Source organism: Schistocerca piceifrons, chromosome 2 (genome assembly GCF_021461385.2).
Source record: "Schistocerca piceifrons isolate TAMUIC-IGC-003096 chromosome 2, iqSchPice1.1, whole genome shotgun sequence".
Classification (NCBI taxonomy): domain Eukaryota; kingdom Metazoa; phylum Arthropoda; class Insecta; order Orthoptera; family Acrididae; genus Schistocerca; species Schistocerca piceifrons.
Genome location: NC_060139.1, coordinates 609,463,437 through 609,480,494, shown reverse-complemented (window position 1 = coordinate 609,480,494; position 17,058 = coordinate 609,463,437). Strand labels below are relative to the sequence as shown.

At 37.2% G+C, this 17,058-nt stretch overlaps 1 protein-coding gene across 3 annotated transcripts in view; it reads right to left on the bottom strand.

Moving 5' to 3' along the window:
• LOC124776200 (signal transducing adapter molecule 1) overlaps positions 1–15,301 on the bottom strand; it is a 61,394-nt gene extending 46,093 nt beyond the window's left edge. Inside the window, exons 1-4 of one of the 3 annotated variants that reach the window (XM_047251032.1) lie at positions 14,955–15,301; positions 14,396–14,556; positions 13,965–14,210; positions 6,276–6,351 (exon numbers count right to left, since the gene is read on the bottom strand). In XM_047251032.1, coding sequence (XP_047106988.1) covers positions 6,276–6,351; positions 13,965–14,210; positions 14,396–14,556; positions 14,955–14,997 — 526 coding nt within the window. In that variant the 5' untranslated portion in view covers positions 14,998–15,301. The remainder of the gene's footprint in view (positions 1–6,275; positions 6,352–13,964; positions 14,211–14,395; positions 14,557–14,954) is intronic. The other 2 variants (XM_047251033.1, XM_047251034.1) reach the window with 2 other exon arrangements.
• Between the last annotated feature and the right edge of the window lie 1,757 nt (positions 15,302–17,058).

The window sequence follows — 17,058 nt, the reverse complement described above, 5'->3', positions numbered from 1 at the left end:
AGGGTGCAAGAAATTCATTAGAGCAGCTAAGAGAGAACTTCACAACATCAGATACTTCACCCAGGTGATTAGTTAACGATTTAACATAAGACTAACACTGGCTAGTAGTAAGAAGAGATTAAAGGATAGCATCCGCTTTGGGCAGAATATGTATGATTAAAAGAAAAGATATTGTAGAATACATTATTGTGGGGCAATCCCTGACAAGGCAGGTAGATGGTGAAAGCCTTAAATGTCATTACCCCTCATATCATCCCAAAAAAACAATGGACAATTGTTTACACCCCATTAAGAATGACAGCTTAAACCCTATAGTGACACAGGTGTTTGTGAGATTAAAGTACCTACAGTATGACCGCAGGTGTGTGGGCCAAATGAGCAGAAGCTTCCATATCAAGTATAAATAACATGGTACAGTGAATAATCTTATGTCAGCCCTATCCCTGCACCCAGAGCTCAATAACTACAGCTTACAGAAATTAGGGACAATTTAAATATCTTGCATTTACAACCTAAAGATCTGACACTTAACATCTCAGAAAAAAAACTCAAATCACAAAATGTGAAATTAACCAGCCAAATAGCGTCTTTAATGAACAAATTTAATTAAAATTTATGGTCATGCTCAGTAATTATTTACAATGTATTCAGGGCATTGCTTCTCAGTGGATAAATTAACTGTTCTATAAATGCATTTATATTTATAATGTGGTATTTTATTTCTACTTTCTTCTGCCTAGTCTCTTCTTCCTGTTGTTTGTGCCCCATTGGTCGACTATGTTGGTGTGTGTTTATCTGGACAAGGGGAAGCCACTGCCTTTTTGTACTATGTATATGTTGTATGGTTAAAGAGCACTCCCTAGACAGAATAAAGTAATTATAGTATGAGGGTCACTCCAAAAGAAATGCACACTATTTTTGTAAAAATACAGTTTTCCTTCTGCATGTGTGAAAGTTTTACAGTGTGTAGATACATCCTTCCTGCTTGCTTTAAAACTTAGTTCAACCTGTTCCCGTGAGTGGCGCCGTCACAGCATGTCTTCAAGGTGGCTGCTACACTTGACGTTCATCAGATACAACGTGCTGTCATAGAATTCCTGTGCTGTGAAAACGAGACAGTGGGAAACATCCACAAGAGGTTGAAAATGGTGTATGGAGATGCTGCTGTCGATCGAAGTACAGTTAGTCGGGGGGCAAGCAGGTTACGTGATGAAAGCGGGCATGGCAATATTGAGCTTTGTCCTCGCAGTGGCAGGCCTCGTACTGCACACACTCCAGACAATGTGCAGAGAGTTAACGAATTGGTGACTGCTGACCGATGCATCACAGTGAACGAATTGTCACGCATGTTAGGATGGGGAAGCAGGTGTTTGCAGAATACAGAAAGAGTTGGTGTTAAAAAAGGTTTGTGCCAGGTGGGTTCCCAGGATGTTGACAGTGGCTCACAAAGAAACAAGAAAAATGGTACGCAGCAAACTTTTGGAAAAGTACGAGAATGGTGGAGATGAATTTCTTGGAAGAATTGTGACAGGTGATGAAACATGGCTCCATCATTTTTCACTAGAGACGAAGAGGCAATCAATGGAGTGACATCATGCAAATTCACCCAAGAAAAAAAAATTCAAAACCACACCTTCTGCTGGAAAAGTTACGGCTACAGTGTTTTTCGATTATGAAGGACTCTTGTTTGTGGACATCATGCCAAGTGGAACCACCATAAATTCTGATGCATATGTGACGACACTGAAGAAACTTCAAGCTCGACTGAGTCGTGTTCAACCACATTGGCAAAAGCAGGATGTTTTACTGTTTCACGACAATGCACAGCAACATGTCAGTCAAAAAACCATGGAAGCGATCACAAAACTCGGACGGACAACACTGAAACACCCGCCTTACAGTCCTGACCTGGCTCCATGTGACTATCATCTCTTTGGGAAACTGAAAGACGCTTCGTGGAACCAGGTTTGAAGATGATGACTCCCTTGTGTTCGCTGCCAAACAGTGGCTCCAACAGGTTGGTCCAGAATTTTACCGTGCGGGTATACAGGTGCTGGTTCCAAGATGGCATACGGCAGTTGAAAGGGATGGAAATTATGTTGAGAAATGAAAATATTGTTCCTGAAGGATGTATCTACACACTGTAAAACTTTCAAAAAAAAAGTATGCAATTCTTTTGGAGTGGAGTGACCCTCTTAGATTACACGGGGTGTCATGGCCCTGTGGACCTCAGCACAGTTGACTTTTTCTCACATCATGCACCCATTGTGTGTATGTTGGTTACTGGCATTCCTGTTGAAGGTTAACCTTCAATTAAAATGCTTTTACTTGTATACTGATTCCTAACATGTGTTATTTTATTTTTGTTGATACTGATCTTGCATCAGTGATCGATAGAGGATGGCGGTTTTAAGATTTTCTTTTAAGGTTTGGGTCCAAAAGTTATTAGCCCACCAAATGCTCAGACTGGTAAAACAAAGTGACAATATTTGCAGATGCACCCATGCTAAACTAACAGTATATAAGTGCGATCATGAGCTTTCAGAAGCACGCAACAAAATGTAAATTAGAAAATGTAATCCACAGCCATCCTGGGATTCTTCTCACCCACACTGTCAACAGCAGAAATAATACCGTAGTTACTCGAATCTAAGCCGCACCTGAAAAAATGAGACTCGAAACCAAGGAAAAAAAATTTTCCCGAATCTAAGCCGCACCTGAAATTTGAGACTCTAAATTCAAGGGGAGAGAAAAGTTTTAGACCGCTCCTCCAAATAGAAACAAAGTTGGTCCATTGTAACATGAGACACAATTGAGGTCGAATGGATGAAGATACAGCTACAGTAGTTTGGTTCGAGTCTTAAGTTTAACAGTTAAGCTTTACCAAGTAGCCATTGCTATGTGTCAGACGCTCCGTCCGTATTTATACGGATACCCTTCCTTTTTCAAGTGCTTCGACTGGTTTGAATCAATTGAATGTTTTTTTTTTTTTTTTTTTTTTTTTTTGGGGGGGGGGGGGGAGAACAGGAGAGAGAGAGAGAGAGAGAGAGAGAGAGAGAGAGAGAGAGAGAGGGAGGGAGGGAGGGAGGGAGAGAGAGAGAGAGAGAGAGAGGAATTGTCTCATAACCAAAACAACGGCAAGAGACTGCTATTTGTTGTTACTTACACTGCTTTGATAATGATCAACAAAAAATAGACTGCATATGCAGACACCTCTTTATTACATTACATTCTGCACATAAATTAGAGTCCTCTTAGATTCATACTTCATTTCTGACTGTATCACTATTCAGCATAAGAATAATATGAATATAAACATGACATTATATGTATATTCTTCCGCGTTTGCTGTTGTCTCACTCTAGTTTCGTAGTTTATTAGGCAGACAGGATTTAAATAAGATGGCAGCAAACATGAAAGAATACATGGCATAATGTTTACATTCTTCTACCTTTTCTTTTAATTTATTTACTGACACATAGGTTTTGGTGCCAGTATTTATCTTTGTGCCTGCAAAGCATGCCTATGTAGTGATACATATATTAGACGGCAGAAGCTAGTTGTGGCGGCACCTACCAAAATTTTTCAGAACTTCCACTTACTTTGCACTTGATTCTAAGCCGCAAGCGTGACCGGAAAAAAGTGCGGCTTAGATTTGAGTAAATACGGTAGGTTAGAGCTCTAGCTGTGGGTTGGTGCCTGCAGTGTATTTACTTATGTAATAGCATCACGCCCCTTCACCTGGCATTTTAATATTAGTGTCTAGTATACAACATTGGTAAGCTAGAAACTGTACATAAAGGAGACATACAAGGAGTCCAGCAAAGCAGTCCCTGATTTCAAAATAAGTATCTCCAAAACTAAGATTACTAGATGAGTGCAACACACTGTATGTTTAGTGTGTAAGCATTAAAAATTTTATACAGAATTTTCAAAAAGTTCAAAAGTTGCTAACAGATGGCTCTGTAATTGCAATATGCAGTGCCTATAATTAGTGTGTCGCATCTCAGGGCAACAGTTCCACTGTTGAAAAGTGAAAGGAGGTTAGTTTACCAAAGGACGGGGTTGAAATCATGTATTTCATTGAACAGCATGTTTTTCTAGAACTTTAATACCACACCGCCAGAAAACAGTCCTACGGCAACAAAGCATAGTTTTAAAAAATGATTTAATGTTCCGAAGGGACCCTATAAAAACCATTCGCAAGCTCTTCACCAAATTCCAAGAGACAGGCAGCATGGCTGATTATCTAGAGAGGAATGTTGGCCCCAGGGAAACCTAAGTTTCTTCAAGATGTCACCACAATTTCTGGAATTTTCGCAAAATCCAAGAAAATGAGTCAGATAAATTTCAGTGGAGACTGGTTTTAAGTGTTCCAGCACGCAGAAAATACTGACATAGACCTAAAGCCACCAGGCTATGCCTGTGCAAGCTGGGTGACAGAGGGTTGACTTAAACCAGATTTGCGTAACGAGTGATGATAAAAAATTTAATATTGGTAGCACCTGGTTTACAGATGAAACACACTCCCATCTCAATGGTATCTTGAATAAACAAAACCGGTGATTCTGGTGTTCTGGAAATGCCCATTTTTGTGAAGCGAAATGACTGCAGCCTCCCAGAGTTACCGTTTGGGTTGCAATATGCAACAAGCATACTACTGGCTCTTTTTTAATGAGGAAAATGACCACTAGTGACTCTTACACTGCAATTTTGGTACACTTTGACACCCCACAACTAATGTTGGAGCCCAGACTACATTGTATCGAACCGGTATTTTGCTTTTTTTGACGGTTACTTGGGGAACAGTCATTTCATTGGATTTTGCAAATTTACTGGTGCAAGGGTTGATTGGAGAGCCATCACACCATGCTTAAGGGCTTGAATTGACATTCAGTGTGGCATCTGAGTGTTTCCCTTAAGACACTACAGAATGTGATGGCAAATGTCGTCATTCGTTAGCAGCACGTCCGTACTGTAAGTGGCATTCATTCTGGCAAGATTGTGATGTAATTCCAAAGACTGCTTGCAGAAGACAAGTTTAATTACACAAATGAATATTGTATGAGCTGCAAAACACACAGTGCCATATGATAGTAGCTTTTAACTATTTCACAACTTCTGCAATAATTCTTACAGCTTCCACACCAAACCTATCTTTTGCTGCACCCATCTGTCAATCTTAGTTTTTGAGGTATTTAATTTTGAAATCGGGGGCTCCTTCGCTGGACACCCAATACCATGCTTACACTGACACCATTAGGTGCAGAGGCTTTGTATCTCTCTTTTGAAGTTTGTATTGTTTTATAGATTGTTCAGTCATCGTTAGTCTATGTTCTTATTTCATTTGGAGTGGTTCTGCTCTTTCACATTAGGAGGATCTGCTGTTTTATGTAGGCCCAGTTCTGCAAGTGGTTTTCTGTGCAGTCTTAGAATACACAAGACGAACTTTCTGCTTACACGCCATGCACATGAGACTCAATACATTACCCCTTTCTAGTTGACGTATGTGGATATTCTGTACATATTTTAGTATCCTCTTTATTACAAGCTCCACCAGTTTTCTTGTAGATTGACAATATGTATAGTCATTGAATCGTGAATATGTATAAAATAGTTTACGTGTATGTGATACAATGCAATCTCTCTCACCCAAAGAAACTGCAGCATGCTGATGTAACCATAACACAAAAATGCTATTAGTATTTTAACACTAAGAATATAAAGGTTGACTCTTCATAACAAATCGAATCACACAGTAATAAAAATATTTTGTCATTTCTCCAAATATTTTAAGGTGCTGGTTGAACAAGCTGATTTAAAAACAATTTTCAATTGAGAGTACTGGTATTTTTATACTGCACATCTTGACACTGAAAAACTTACATTAGGAAAGCATACTGACATAGGAAGCTACACAACAGGAGTAAAAACAAAATGTAAGAAAAGTTCTCTCATCAGGAAAGATTGTACTTAAAGTTGAAAGAGTACTACTCAGCTCAGTTTGACAATGGATAAGTATGAGGGAGGGGTTTACCAAAAGTTGGAAATATTAGTTCATTATGTTGAATCAAATTCATCATTTTTCCTCAATAACAAGCCCAGCACCACAATGATTTGCAAAACCATAATAAGAGATGTTCATTTAGCATGTAATCTTCATTAACATATGAATCACAATAAAAACTAAAAACACACACACACACACACACACACACACACACACACACACACACACACTTGAAACAGCTACATTAAAAACATATACCACTTGCCTTTTGCAATGTCATCTTCCTCTTGTTGACTAGACACTACATTTGGGTCTCTGCTGACTGGTGCAGGTTGCCTCGGCTAGGGGAGGAAAAAAGTAAAAAATAAACTGACAAAAATCTATAGCTTGTAACAGTATAAAAATCTAGTCACAGTAATCAGTACATACAAATATCCCTTTTACAATAAAAGGAAAAAAAATTAAACAGACCACATGGTTTAGGATTATTACTGCCATCTGAAACCTGAAAAGCACACACACGGAATTTATACAAACCTTACTCATTCATTGTAAGATCATCACTGCAGAAAAGTATTTTACTTATATGATCACCGTCAACAGCAGCTACCCAAGATTCACTGTTAAGTGATTACCACTGTTAATTGAAGACTCATTTTATGTACACTCATACCATTGCAAACTTCCTCCCTCAGGTATATACAAAACAGAAAAAGCAGCAAACAAAATACATACTGCCATATTAACAGCTCATGGATTCACACAAGTATAAATTAGTTCCTTGAATGCAATTAAAATAGGATATACAGCCATCACTCAGATGGCACTAAATATGTATAAAACGCATGCTACCTGAACACTGGGGATGACAGGTGGCACAGTTATCAGTATCCTTACAGATGAACCTCTAAGGACAATTAGAACTCCAGGAGAGGGACAATCTGAAGCTTGGCCAAATTCTGAGTAATAGGTTTGTCATTTTAAGAGTCTGATTCTGTTAACCAGAACAAGAAACAATTTGCAGTTCATGAAAGTCTTATTTGGCAGTTCAGCTGAATAAGGGTGAAATAGAATTACTAACACATATTCTGAGCAGAGAACTGTATCTAATAATAACATCATAGATCTTTTCTGGAACTCGTGGACAATACTAAACAATGCAATGTGAAAATTTTTCAGAATATAAAATATGAAAGACTGAAATAATGTACTTTAAAAGTAAACATGGTAGACAATATGACACAATAAAGCATTCCGTGGCAGACACCTTTTAGTATGCACAACTCTCTACATATCTACCAGGGTAAAAAAGAAATTGTCATACAAGGGGACCTTAGGAACTTCTCTGCCCTCTTTGATTTTCCTTGTACTTACATGTTTTGAAGGCCAGTGCCTGGACATTACCAAATTTTAAAACTAGAATATTACATCACATAAACATAAGTTTTGATACAGGTGAGTCCAAATTTTAATTTACTGTGAATACTTCCATTTTCATGCCATCATTATCTAAAATAAAGATAATTTATCACAATCTGGATTCAGTAGTCATTAGTATTTCCATTTAATAATAAATACGGAATTTAAATAAGAGCAAAAAAAATGCAACTACTGAGAATCTAACCCATGCTTTTACGATCATTATGCTAATACGCTCTACTATGCCTCTCACAGCTGCTGGCAATGACCTTCAAAACTTAAGTACAGAGAAAATCAAAGAGGACCAGTCTGTATGGTCCCCTTATTAGAAGTAACAAACTAGCATCAAAGCAGTTTTGAAGAAAACATCCCGAGGTGTAATACATCATTCATAGAATGAAATGTTCCATATCTTTGATATCCACTTGCCAATGAAAGATGTTTGTGGGTTAAGACAGTTAGTAACCAGGAAGCACCCCACTTTCAAGAGATGCTTTGATAGTTTGTGCAGATCAAAACTGTACCGATCCTGCGTTATCGCGATGCGGACTGCAGGCTGGCACTTCCACCTGCTGGGTGGAGTCCTTTGCTCTTTGGGGCCGCGAGCGGAAAGACATGGGGTGCACGTGACCTCCATGACACCAAATAAATCACCATGGCATTAATGTTCAGATTTTACTGTACTACCATTCAGAGTCTCATGAGAAATGGATGCACGACTATATCTAACTGTAATGTAATGTATGTGTAGTAAATTCATTAAGAGAAGTAGGATTTGTGCATTATAGGAATCAAACTGAGTTCAACTTCTCCGAGTGTGTTACTCCACTGGAACAAAAAATTCTTTCAGTACCTTCGATGCAACAGATCAAAGTCCACAGAGGAGAAACTGTGTCACGGTTCATGGATACTGAATAGCGAGAACCTTGCAGCATTGGTATCACACAGGAACTATGAGAGAAATTAAGATCAGCAAGAAACCTAGCAAGATATGGAAGTTATGGTCAACTACTGCACTGTTTCAAAGCCTAATAACCCCATTAGGGAAATAAAGACAAAGGAAACATTCCACTCAAAAGTGTCGGTATAATCATCATGTTTAATAAAGGCAAATGGAAAGGGTCTAAAAATTTGATCAGATTTAGCCATAATTCCCAGGAGTAATTTGTTACAACCAACAGGTTATATTACACGCATTAACAAAACTTCAACAGAAATATAAGCAAATTCCACCAACTAATCTTTGAGAGATGAGCAATCACATTTTTTTTTTTTTTTTTTTTTTGTTGCAAGTTTTCTGCTAACTGAATATGAGGATCATTTCTCAATAAGGAGTGTAAAATAAAATTACAGCTGATTCATCAAATAAATTTTAACTGTCAAGCAGTTTAAATGCTTTAACATATATTACAGATGCTGCGACACCAATTAAAAACAATTAGAGCAATACACAACTGCTGTCAACTCAAATATTTTATTCAGTACACTTATTAGAAGTGACCCTGCACAACAGTTCCAAAGAAAAAATTTCCTTTCAGCAGGAGGTGGAAAGGGAGAAATCAGTGTTGAGGCACGATGATTTGGCTTCAACAGCTCATTCAGACAATAGCATTAATATCTACAGCTGAAGGTTGGTACACAGAGGATCTGACCCAGATTAGACAAAACATACCTACAAAATACACATAAAAGATGCACCCAGAATTCCTCAAACCACACTCGGGAGATCATTCGGTCTAAGGGTGGTGAACAATTACTTCGTTAGTTCAGATAAAGAACCTGGAAGCCTGACAGAAGCAGTAGGCATATCTGTAAGGAATTTCCTTAATGCCCAAATGATACATCACTAATTAGTGCACAGTCAGACTCACTGAAATTAAAAGAACAACCTGAAATTAAGATAACATGAATTACTCTCTAATCATGTCATTAAACACACAACACACTTTGTTTTGTTTCCTGTATAATTTGAAAGTTGTTCCAATATATAAAGGATGACAACTCTACCATAAATTTATCACACAATCTCAATGGTGTCAACTTTTTCTAAGATATTTGTGTCACTTATGTAAACCTGATAAATTACACCGATATGCATAATGTTCTGTGTAAATGTCAGTTTGGATTATGGCATAGCAGAAACATGACTACTGTCACTTAAGAAATTAATGATCTAACGCTGACAGCCTTTGAAAACAAAAATACGGTGTAACATTTATTATGCTAACAATGCAAAGACTGACACCATTCCCTTTGGCAGTAACAGCAAACCTTGAATTTTATGAACTGTGTAATCTGGCATTAGTAATAATTATTTCCTATCTTAAAAACTAAGGAGGTTCTCTGATTTCAAAATAAATGCTTCCTTACAATAAAAGCAGTACTTTTGTTCCACAGTACTCTACAGATCCTATTTATCATCACTATAATGACCGGCCTCATTACCTACATCAGTCTTCCCTTCACAATGCTGATGCCCACATCAGAACATCTGAGCTCTGGATAACATTACATATGAGAACTACTTGACCTGTACTCCAATGGTTCTCATCAAACAACTTTGTAAGCCATGGAAAACAACAGTTCCTTTTGGATGGACCCAAGGGCAAACAAAACATTTGTTAAACAGCTGGTAACATATTCTGACCCCAAAATTGAGCACAATGTACCAGCAAAGAGATTTCATAAATCCTGTATGGAACGTGGTTAGTAGTAACTACTTTAAGAGCAATGTATTTTGGATTTTTCCAGTCAGAAATTTCATATGGTCAACTCATTTTCAAACTCTTCTCCAATTATAAACATATCAAAAATAAATGAAAGAAATTTATAAATAAAATCTAAAAATAGTCTCAGGGCAACACAGTCAATTTCTTTACTAGGCCTGGGCTATCAACTTGTAAATTTGTATTTTTACATTAAGTGCCCTTTGCCAGACACATTAGCATGAGGTTTTTGTCAGAGAAGAAATTAACACACACAACAACAGAACAAAGGCAGATTATAATATTATATGGCACAGGCTCAAAAAAACTGAACTAAAACAAATTGAACACATTCAAAATTTACAACAAACTGCCACAACCCGCACAATTCATGTCATTAAGGATCTCTACAAAAGAATGTGAAATACATTGAAGTAAACCAATTTTATGGTATAAAGGAATTTTACACAATGAACAACACTTATTTGTTTCTAAGAAAATAATGGTTGTCATTATCTTGCACATTCTTCCTATTTGTAATGGTTATTAGCTAGTCGGGTCACTATACTCACTGCCGTAATTATTCTTATGTATTAATAATTACCTGTATTTAAATCACTGACTGTAAATGTTATCTTAATTTTTTTGTGTACCACTGATGAAGCATAACTCATTTCATATTATCAATGACTGATTTCTTTATTTGAATTCTTGTGCAGTATCAGTTCCCCAAATTTTCCACATTCATGTAAACTTGCATATTCCAGAGCGTCAAACTAATGCATTCGAAAATAAATACAAAACACTTGCTGTCTGATTACATGGAATAACACCCCCCCTCCCCCAATGTCTCATTTTAAATCGGTGGCATTAATGCCCAATACTACAATAAACTTAGTATAATTCTGTAACTTGCTTCAGCATACTATACCCAACCACAAAAATCTTCAGTGTGGTACAATTGATTTCACAATCTGCACCTCACATTTGTTGATGGAAATATTAAAGCTCTTTAAGCTGCATAATAAATTATGACCGGACTTCAGAAAGTAAGACACAGAGAGATAATAGTTGCATCACAGTGTGAGAGCGAAATGGCGTAGCAACTGGAAATGTACTGAAAGTTGAAGCATGTGCGACAGTAGCCAATGATTTTTGTGGGAAAAATGTATAAACAGCAAACAGATTCATCATGAATTTCCAGTAGTATATCGACCAAATGAAATGTTATGTCCAACAGTAGTGAAAGTTGCCAACAATTCGACCAAGGCCAAACAGACATGGGTGACACTAATTAGGAAAGAAGACCCTCGGCATTGATCACATGACAAAGTACAGGAAATCTAGAAACAATGACAGCGACTATTGATTTTCTGATTAGGATTGTCACATAGCCATTCTCAAATGTCCTCGAGACCAAGGAGCGGATTTTTGTTGTCAAGGAACTGCACAATTGATAGAACGTTCCAACCATGTTTTAAAGAGACTTTATGACTATGCTTGGGGGGGGGAGGAGAGAATCAGTGTCCTGTATATTATCACTTTGAAATATAGTGCAGCATTTAATGAATGTTACTTGACAGCCATAATAATGTTGAGACTTACTTTTTAAAGCCCCTTGTATAGTGATGTAAAATGCTTGAACATTTGTTAGTTGGGGCAAATGCCCAAAATTCATAAATGTTTGAGCATTTACAAATTTTAAAGATTAACTGATAAGTGGCACTTGTAAAAAAATTTTAAACTGATGATTTGTACTGGAAATTGTTTTTTGCAACACTGCTTCTGTAATGATTGAGTAACGTAGTTGAAAAAGCTACTTGAGAGTTAGAGAAGAGTTATTCAAGGAAATACATTGGACATCAATTCTCGGGGTAGTAAAAAATATATTGCCGATTCTGATTCCATGAGTCAAAGAATCACCGATTCTCTAGGAACCTAACAGTATCATAACCTAATCATTCCAGTGTCTTCAGCATAGATTCTTTGTTAATAAATCTTTATTATGCTAGTGTTCTAATTTCATCTTCAAAGTAATGTAGTCATACAAAAGTTGTTAAACAAAGGAGCGGAATAGAAACTATAGTCTGTCTCAAAAGTCACTACATCTGACAAAGCATTTTTTTTCCCTCACTGAAAACAGTTTAACATTTAAGAATACATTCATTATTAAGAAGCGCATGCCAGTCGTTTAATACGTTCAGTACAATTTGCTATCAATAATCTTTCTTCAGTAATATTGAGAGATTTGACACAGATTATAAAGTGTGTTACATTATCTAAGGACAACTTTTTTAAAAAATATATATACCTGCTTATCATTACACAGCTGTTTGAGAGAGAGTGAGTGAGTATTTTTTGAAATGACTGTTAAAAAAATAAATAAATTCCTTTCCTTCTTGGTAATAATATCAATGAACGACATACTAATATCGGGAGTATCATCTCATCCCTTATTTTAAATGGTAAAATATACATTTTAGCAGTAAAAACTTTAAAAGTTCTTTTTTTATATAAATGCTCAGATTTTGGGCAAATGTTCATTTATAAACATTCTGTCCATTGGGCATTTGCCTGTCCCACATCACTACTGTTGAAAAAGGAATAAGTCAGTCCAGATCAAAACAACTAATTTTTGTTAATTCTTGAACTTTGATGTCTTAGTATCTCCAATTATTTTTTAACATTTGCCACCAACCATGCAGTTTACAAATAGCGAAAATGCTAATACCTTCTAGCAATGCTAGTCATTGTTTTCAGTTTTCAAAATGGAAAAAAAACTGACTTTCGACACGTTTTGGGGGGTCAATTTGTATGCACAAAACTATTGAAGCTATAGAGTTGACTTCTCATTTCATAGTTATTTAACTGTGCTTCCATTTCATATGAAATACAAGTACTGTGAAATTAAATTAATATTCCAAAAATATAAAACTTATTTTTTAAAAAGCTCAAAAGCAGCCCTAATTTTTCTTTGAAAAGTGTACGTCTCTTACATATTTCTGTACACCTTTGAGAAAAATTAAAAATAGAAAAGGATGAGTTGAAAGGGAGTTTAAATTTTAAATATATTCCTGCACCACACTAATTTTCCTTGAATCTAGCCATAAAAACAGTGTGAAACATTTTACTTTTTGTTTACTCTACAGTTATGCTCGATAAACAATAAACTAATATCTAACAGTAAGGTCTGGACCTTCTGTTGATTTGATGTGGGCTGACTCTACCAAACCTTGAGCATTGCTAGCTTTGTGACAGTGGCAGAATTATGTACCAGCATGCTTAAAGAGATCTGTACATTCCTAAAAATGAGATACTGAAGATAACGTAACCCACTGTGCATATAACAGTGTGTCAGCAAGTAAAAAAGAGTGTATTCCCACAAAGAGCATCCAAGTTAGTAGAAAAGGGAAACAAAAGCAGCACTTTCACGGAATACTACACCCACTATTAATGGCAAACCAAAAGGTTCTATTCATGTAATTTTGTATGAAGTGTGTCATAAGTGTTTAGCGATTTCGTTAACTTCTGCAATCTCTCCATCACTTGTTCCCGTTCTTTCATTGTCACATGTCTAGCTTATACTGACCATTCTTCTAGATGGTTTCCATGATAGTGAACAAACAATACAAGTATATTGGCAATAATATGCACCAATCATGTGTGTCATTAAAACTACTCTTTAATGAGTCATTGTACTAATGTTTTTCAATTAACCCTTGTCCAACTTTTGTTGATATCATGACTATGAGGCCAAATAACTCCAAAGATGTTACAGAACCTAATGTGTTCATCTCTAAATTGTTTACTAAAACCTTACTGGCACTCACCATGTCTGAATGCTGTGTGAAGTCTACACCGTCTTGTTTAAGCCTGGTATACAAAGATGGTATGAGATTCAGTTGAGGGTCTGTTTTGAAATCACCTTCAGCCCACTTTTTCAACAACTGTTTCAATTTATCAGCAATTCGTGGCTGACTTCGGGCTAGCAGTTTTCGAAATTCTGTTTCAAAATCTCTTGACGCAACTTCCAGATGGAAGGGTTTTCCACAATTGCTCACACAGGCATCCAGTAACTGAAATAAAAAAGAAATATAATTGTATACATATTTTTGTTTTCGTCTGGAGATGGTATGTAACATAACAATTTGGATTTGTTAATGGGAGATTTCTGTTACGGTCAGGAAAAGCTTAATTAGTTAGTCTGCAAGAAATACAAAACTGACTCTCCATAATTAGTATGATCTGATGCAGATCTTACCGTTAAGGCTTGCATAACAATGTGGGGATCCTGGTGATTAAGCCGTCTCACAATAGACCGCAAACAGTCCTTAGCATGTGTAGGTGAAGTCCCCACTTTGTCACATATGTCCATGATCAGCCCCCATTCTTCCGAAGTATTCTTCTCGTCAGTGGCTTTCTCTAAATAGTGACACACTGCATGAAGTACTTGAATACTTTTAAAAAACGCTGGTGACTACTGATTTAAAGAAATTAGCTTTTATTAATGTAAAGTCCTCCATGCAGTCACTGACTACGCAGAAATCCGGCAACGTTCTACAGTATTTTGCGAGAGCTGTTCTAATATGACGACATTTACAACCATTTAAAACAATGGTTCCCTGACAAAACAGATTTGGTCTCCAGGAAATTAACCAATCTGACATGAAGGGATGATGCACATAAAGCATGCAAATAACAGTGCTCGCAATTTTCTCAACACACACACATACATACATACACACACAAATTAATTGACACACTATACCACACGTCAAGTGAAACCTGACAAATGTTATGACGAGTGGAAGAAACCTTACCAACATCAGCATCAAACGGTGATGACGTAGAAAATATTCCCATTTTCTGGCCCGAAATTATTGTCACAAATAACTATCTTGATATTCGCCTTTAATTTAGCAATCACAAACCTTATCATTCAGGTGACTTTTGGTCATTGCCCGTATAAACACACACTCTGTGAAACAGGTACAGATAACTAATAGCAACCCAGCTGCATCATCGATTCTAAGATATTAGTATTCTCAATGAATGAAACGTCACGAATATTACAGTTGTATCAGCGTAGTCGTATTATTCCGACAGTGGAGTTCAGTAATAATTCTGCCAGTGCGAAAGTAGCAGTACTTATGAATCTGTGATAATAACAATCTCATAGTTTCTTAGCTGAAATGGACTCAGTTTGATCGCTGGCCCCTGCGTTCGAACGAATACCCACATCCAAATAGAAATAGAAATTGTAATATCACAACTGACAAACAGCGTACTTGATAATTGTTTTTCATTTTCTGCAGGCAACTATAACAAGCAGAGTTTCTGAGATTTACAGCACCAAATGCGTTCCTGTCGGCTACTGCCAACATAAAATTACACGAAATATATGTAAGGCACAAGTTGGTTCCTTTTATTTTCAATTCATATAGTACCAACACAATAATGAGCGTCTCTGATTCTCCCTATTTGGAGTTTTTTAAACAATAGTCCCTTTTTCGTTATTCTGTAGTAGAATATACTAACGTACGTCATGGGATTGCGATATCCAAATATACAGATGGCGGTAGCACCGCGTACACAAGGTATAAAATGGTCGTAGTGCATTGACGGAGCTGTTATGTGTACTACCTAGGTGACTCTTGTGAAAAGGTATCCGATGTCATTATGGTAGCACGACGAGAACTGACAGAGTCTGTAAGTAGAATGGTAGTTGGAACAGCATGCATGGAACATTTCATTTTGCAAATCGTTAGAGAATTCAATATTTCGAGATACACAATGTCAAGAGTGTACCGAGAATACCAACCTTCACGCATTGCCTCTCGACAGGGACAATATAGTGGCAGACGACCTTCACTTAACGACTGAGAGCAGCTGCATTTGCACAGCATTGTCAGTGTGAACAGACAAGAAACATTGTGTGGAATAACCGCAGAAATCAGTGTGGTACGTACAACAAATGTAAACTTTAGGGCAGTGCAGGAATTTTGCGTTAATGGGCTATGGCAGCAGACAACCGATGCGAGTAACAGCATGACATCTCCTGTAGCACCTCTCCTGAGCTCTTGACCATATCAATTAGGCCCCAGATTACTGAAAAACCATGGCCTGGTTAGATGAGTCCCGACTTCAGTTGGTAAGAGCTGATGGTAGGATTAGCGAGTCGCGCAGACCACTTGAAGCCATGGACCAAACCTGTCAATAAGGCACTATGCAAGCTGCTGTTGGCTCCACAATAGTGTGGACAGTGTTTACATCATATGGGCTGGGTCCCCTGTTACAACTGAACCAATCATTGACTGGAAATGATTAAGTTAGACTACTGGGAGATCATTTGCAGTCATTCATGGACTTCATGTTCCCACAAAACGATGGAATTTTCATGGATGACTGTGCTAGATGTCACGAGGCCTCAACTGTTCCCCATTGGTTTGAAAAATATTCAGGACAATTCGAGCAAATGATATGGTCATCCAGGTCATCTGCCATGAATCCCATTGAACATTTATGGGACGTAATTGAAAGGTCATTTTGCGCACAAAATCCGTCACTGACAACACTTTCGCACCAAAGACAGAATGGCTCAATATTTCTGCTGGGAACTTGTTGAGTCCATGCCACGTCGAGTTTCTGCGCTATACCAGGCAAAAGGATGTCCAGCACAATATTAGGAGGTATCTCACGACTTTTGTCACCTCATTGTATGTACAACTTATGAAAGTATCAGTAGTTTGCCTTTTCTTTTCTTATTCCTCGTCGTAAAAGAATGTAAATAGTATGTACAAGTTCATCATGTAAAATACAGAGCTAAAGTATAGGCTTATTGTACAACCACACATTTTAAGTAAATTGTCGCTAGACATGATATCAGCTGTTGTGAATGAACAGAAGCCTGTTCAGTTAACCAGT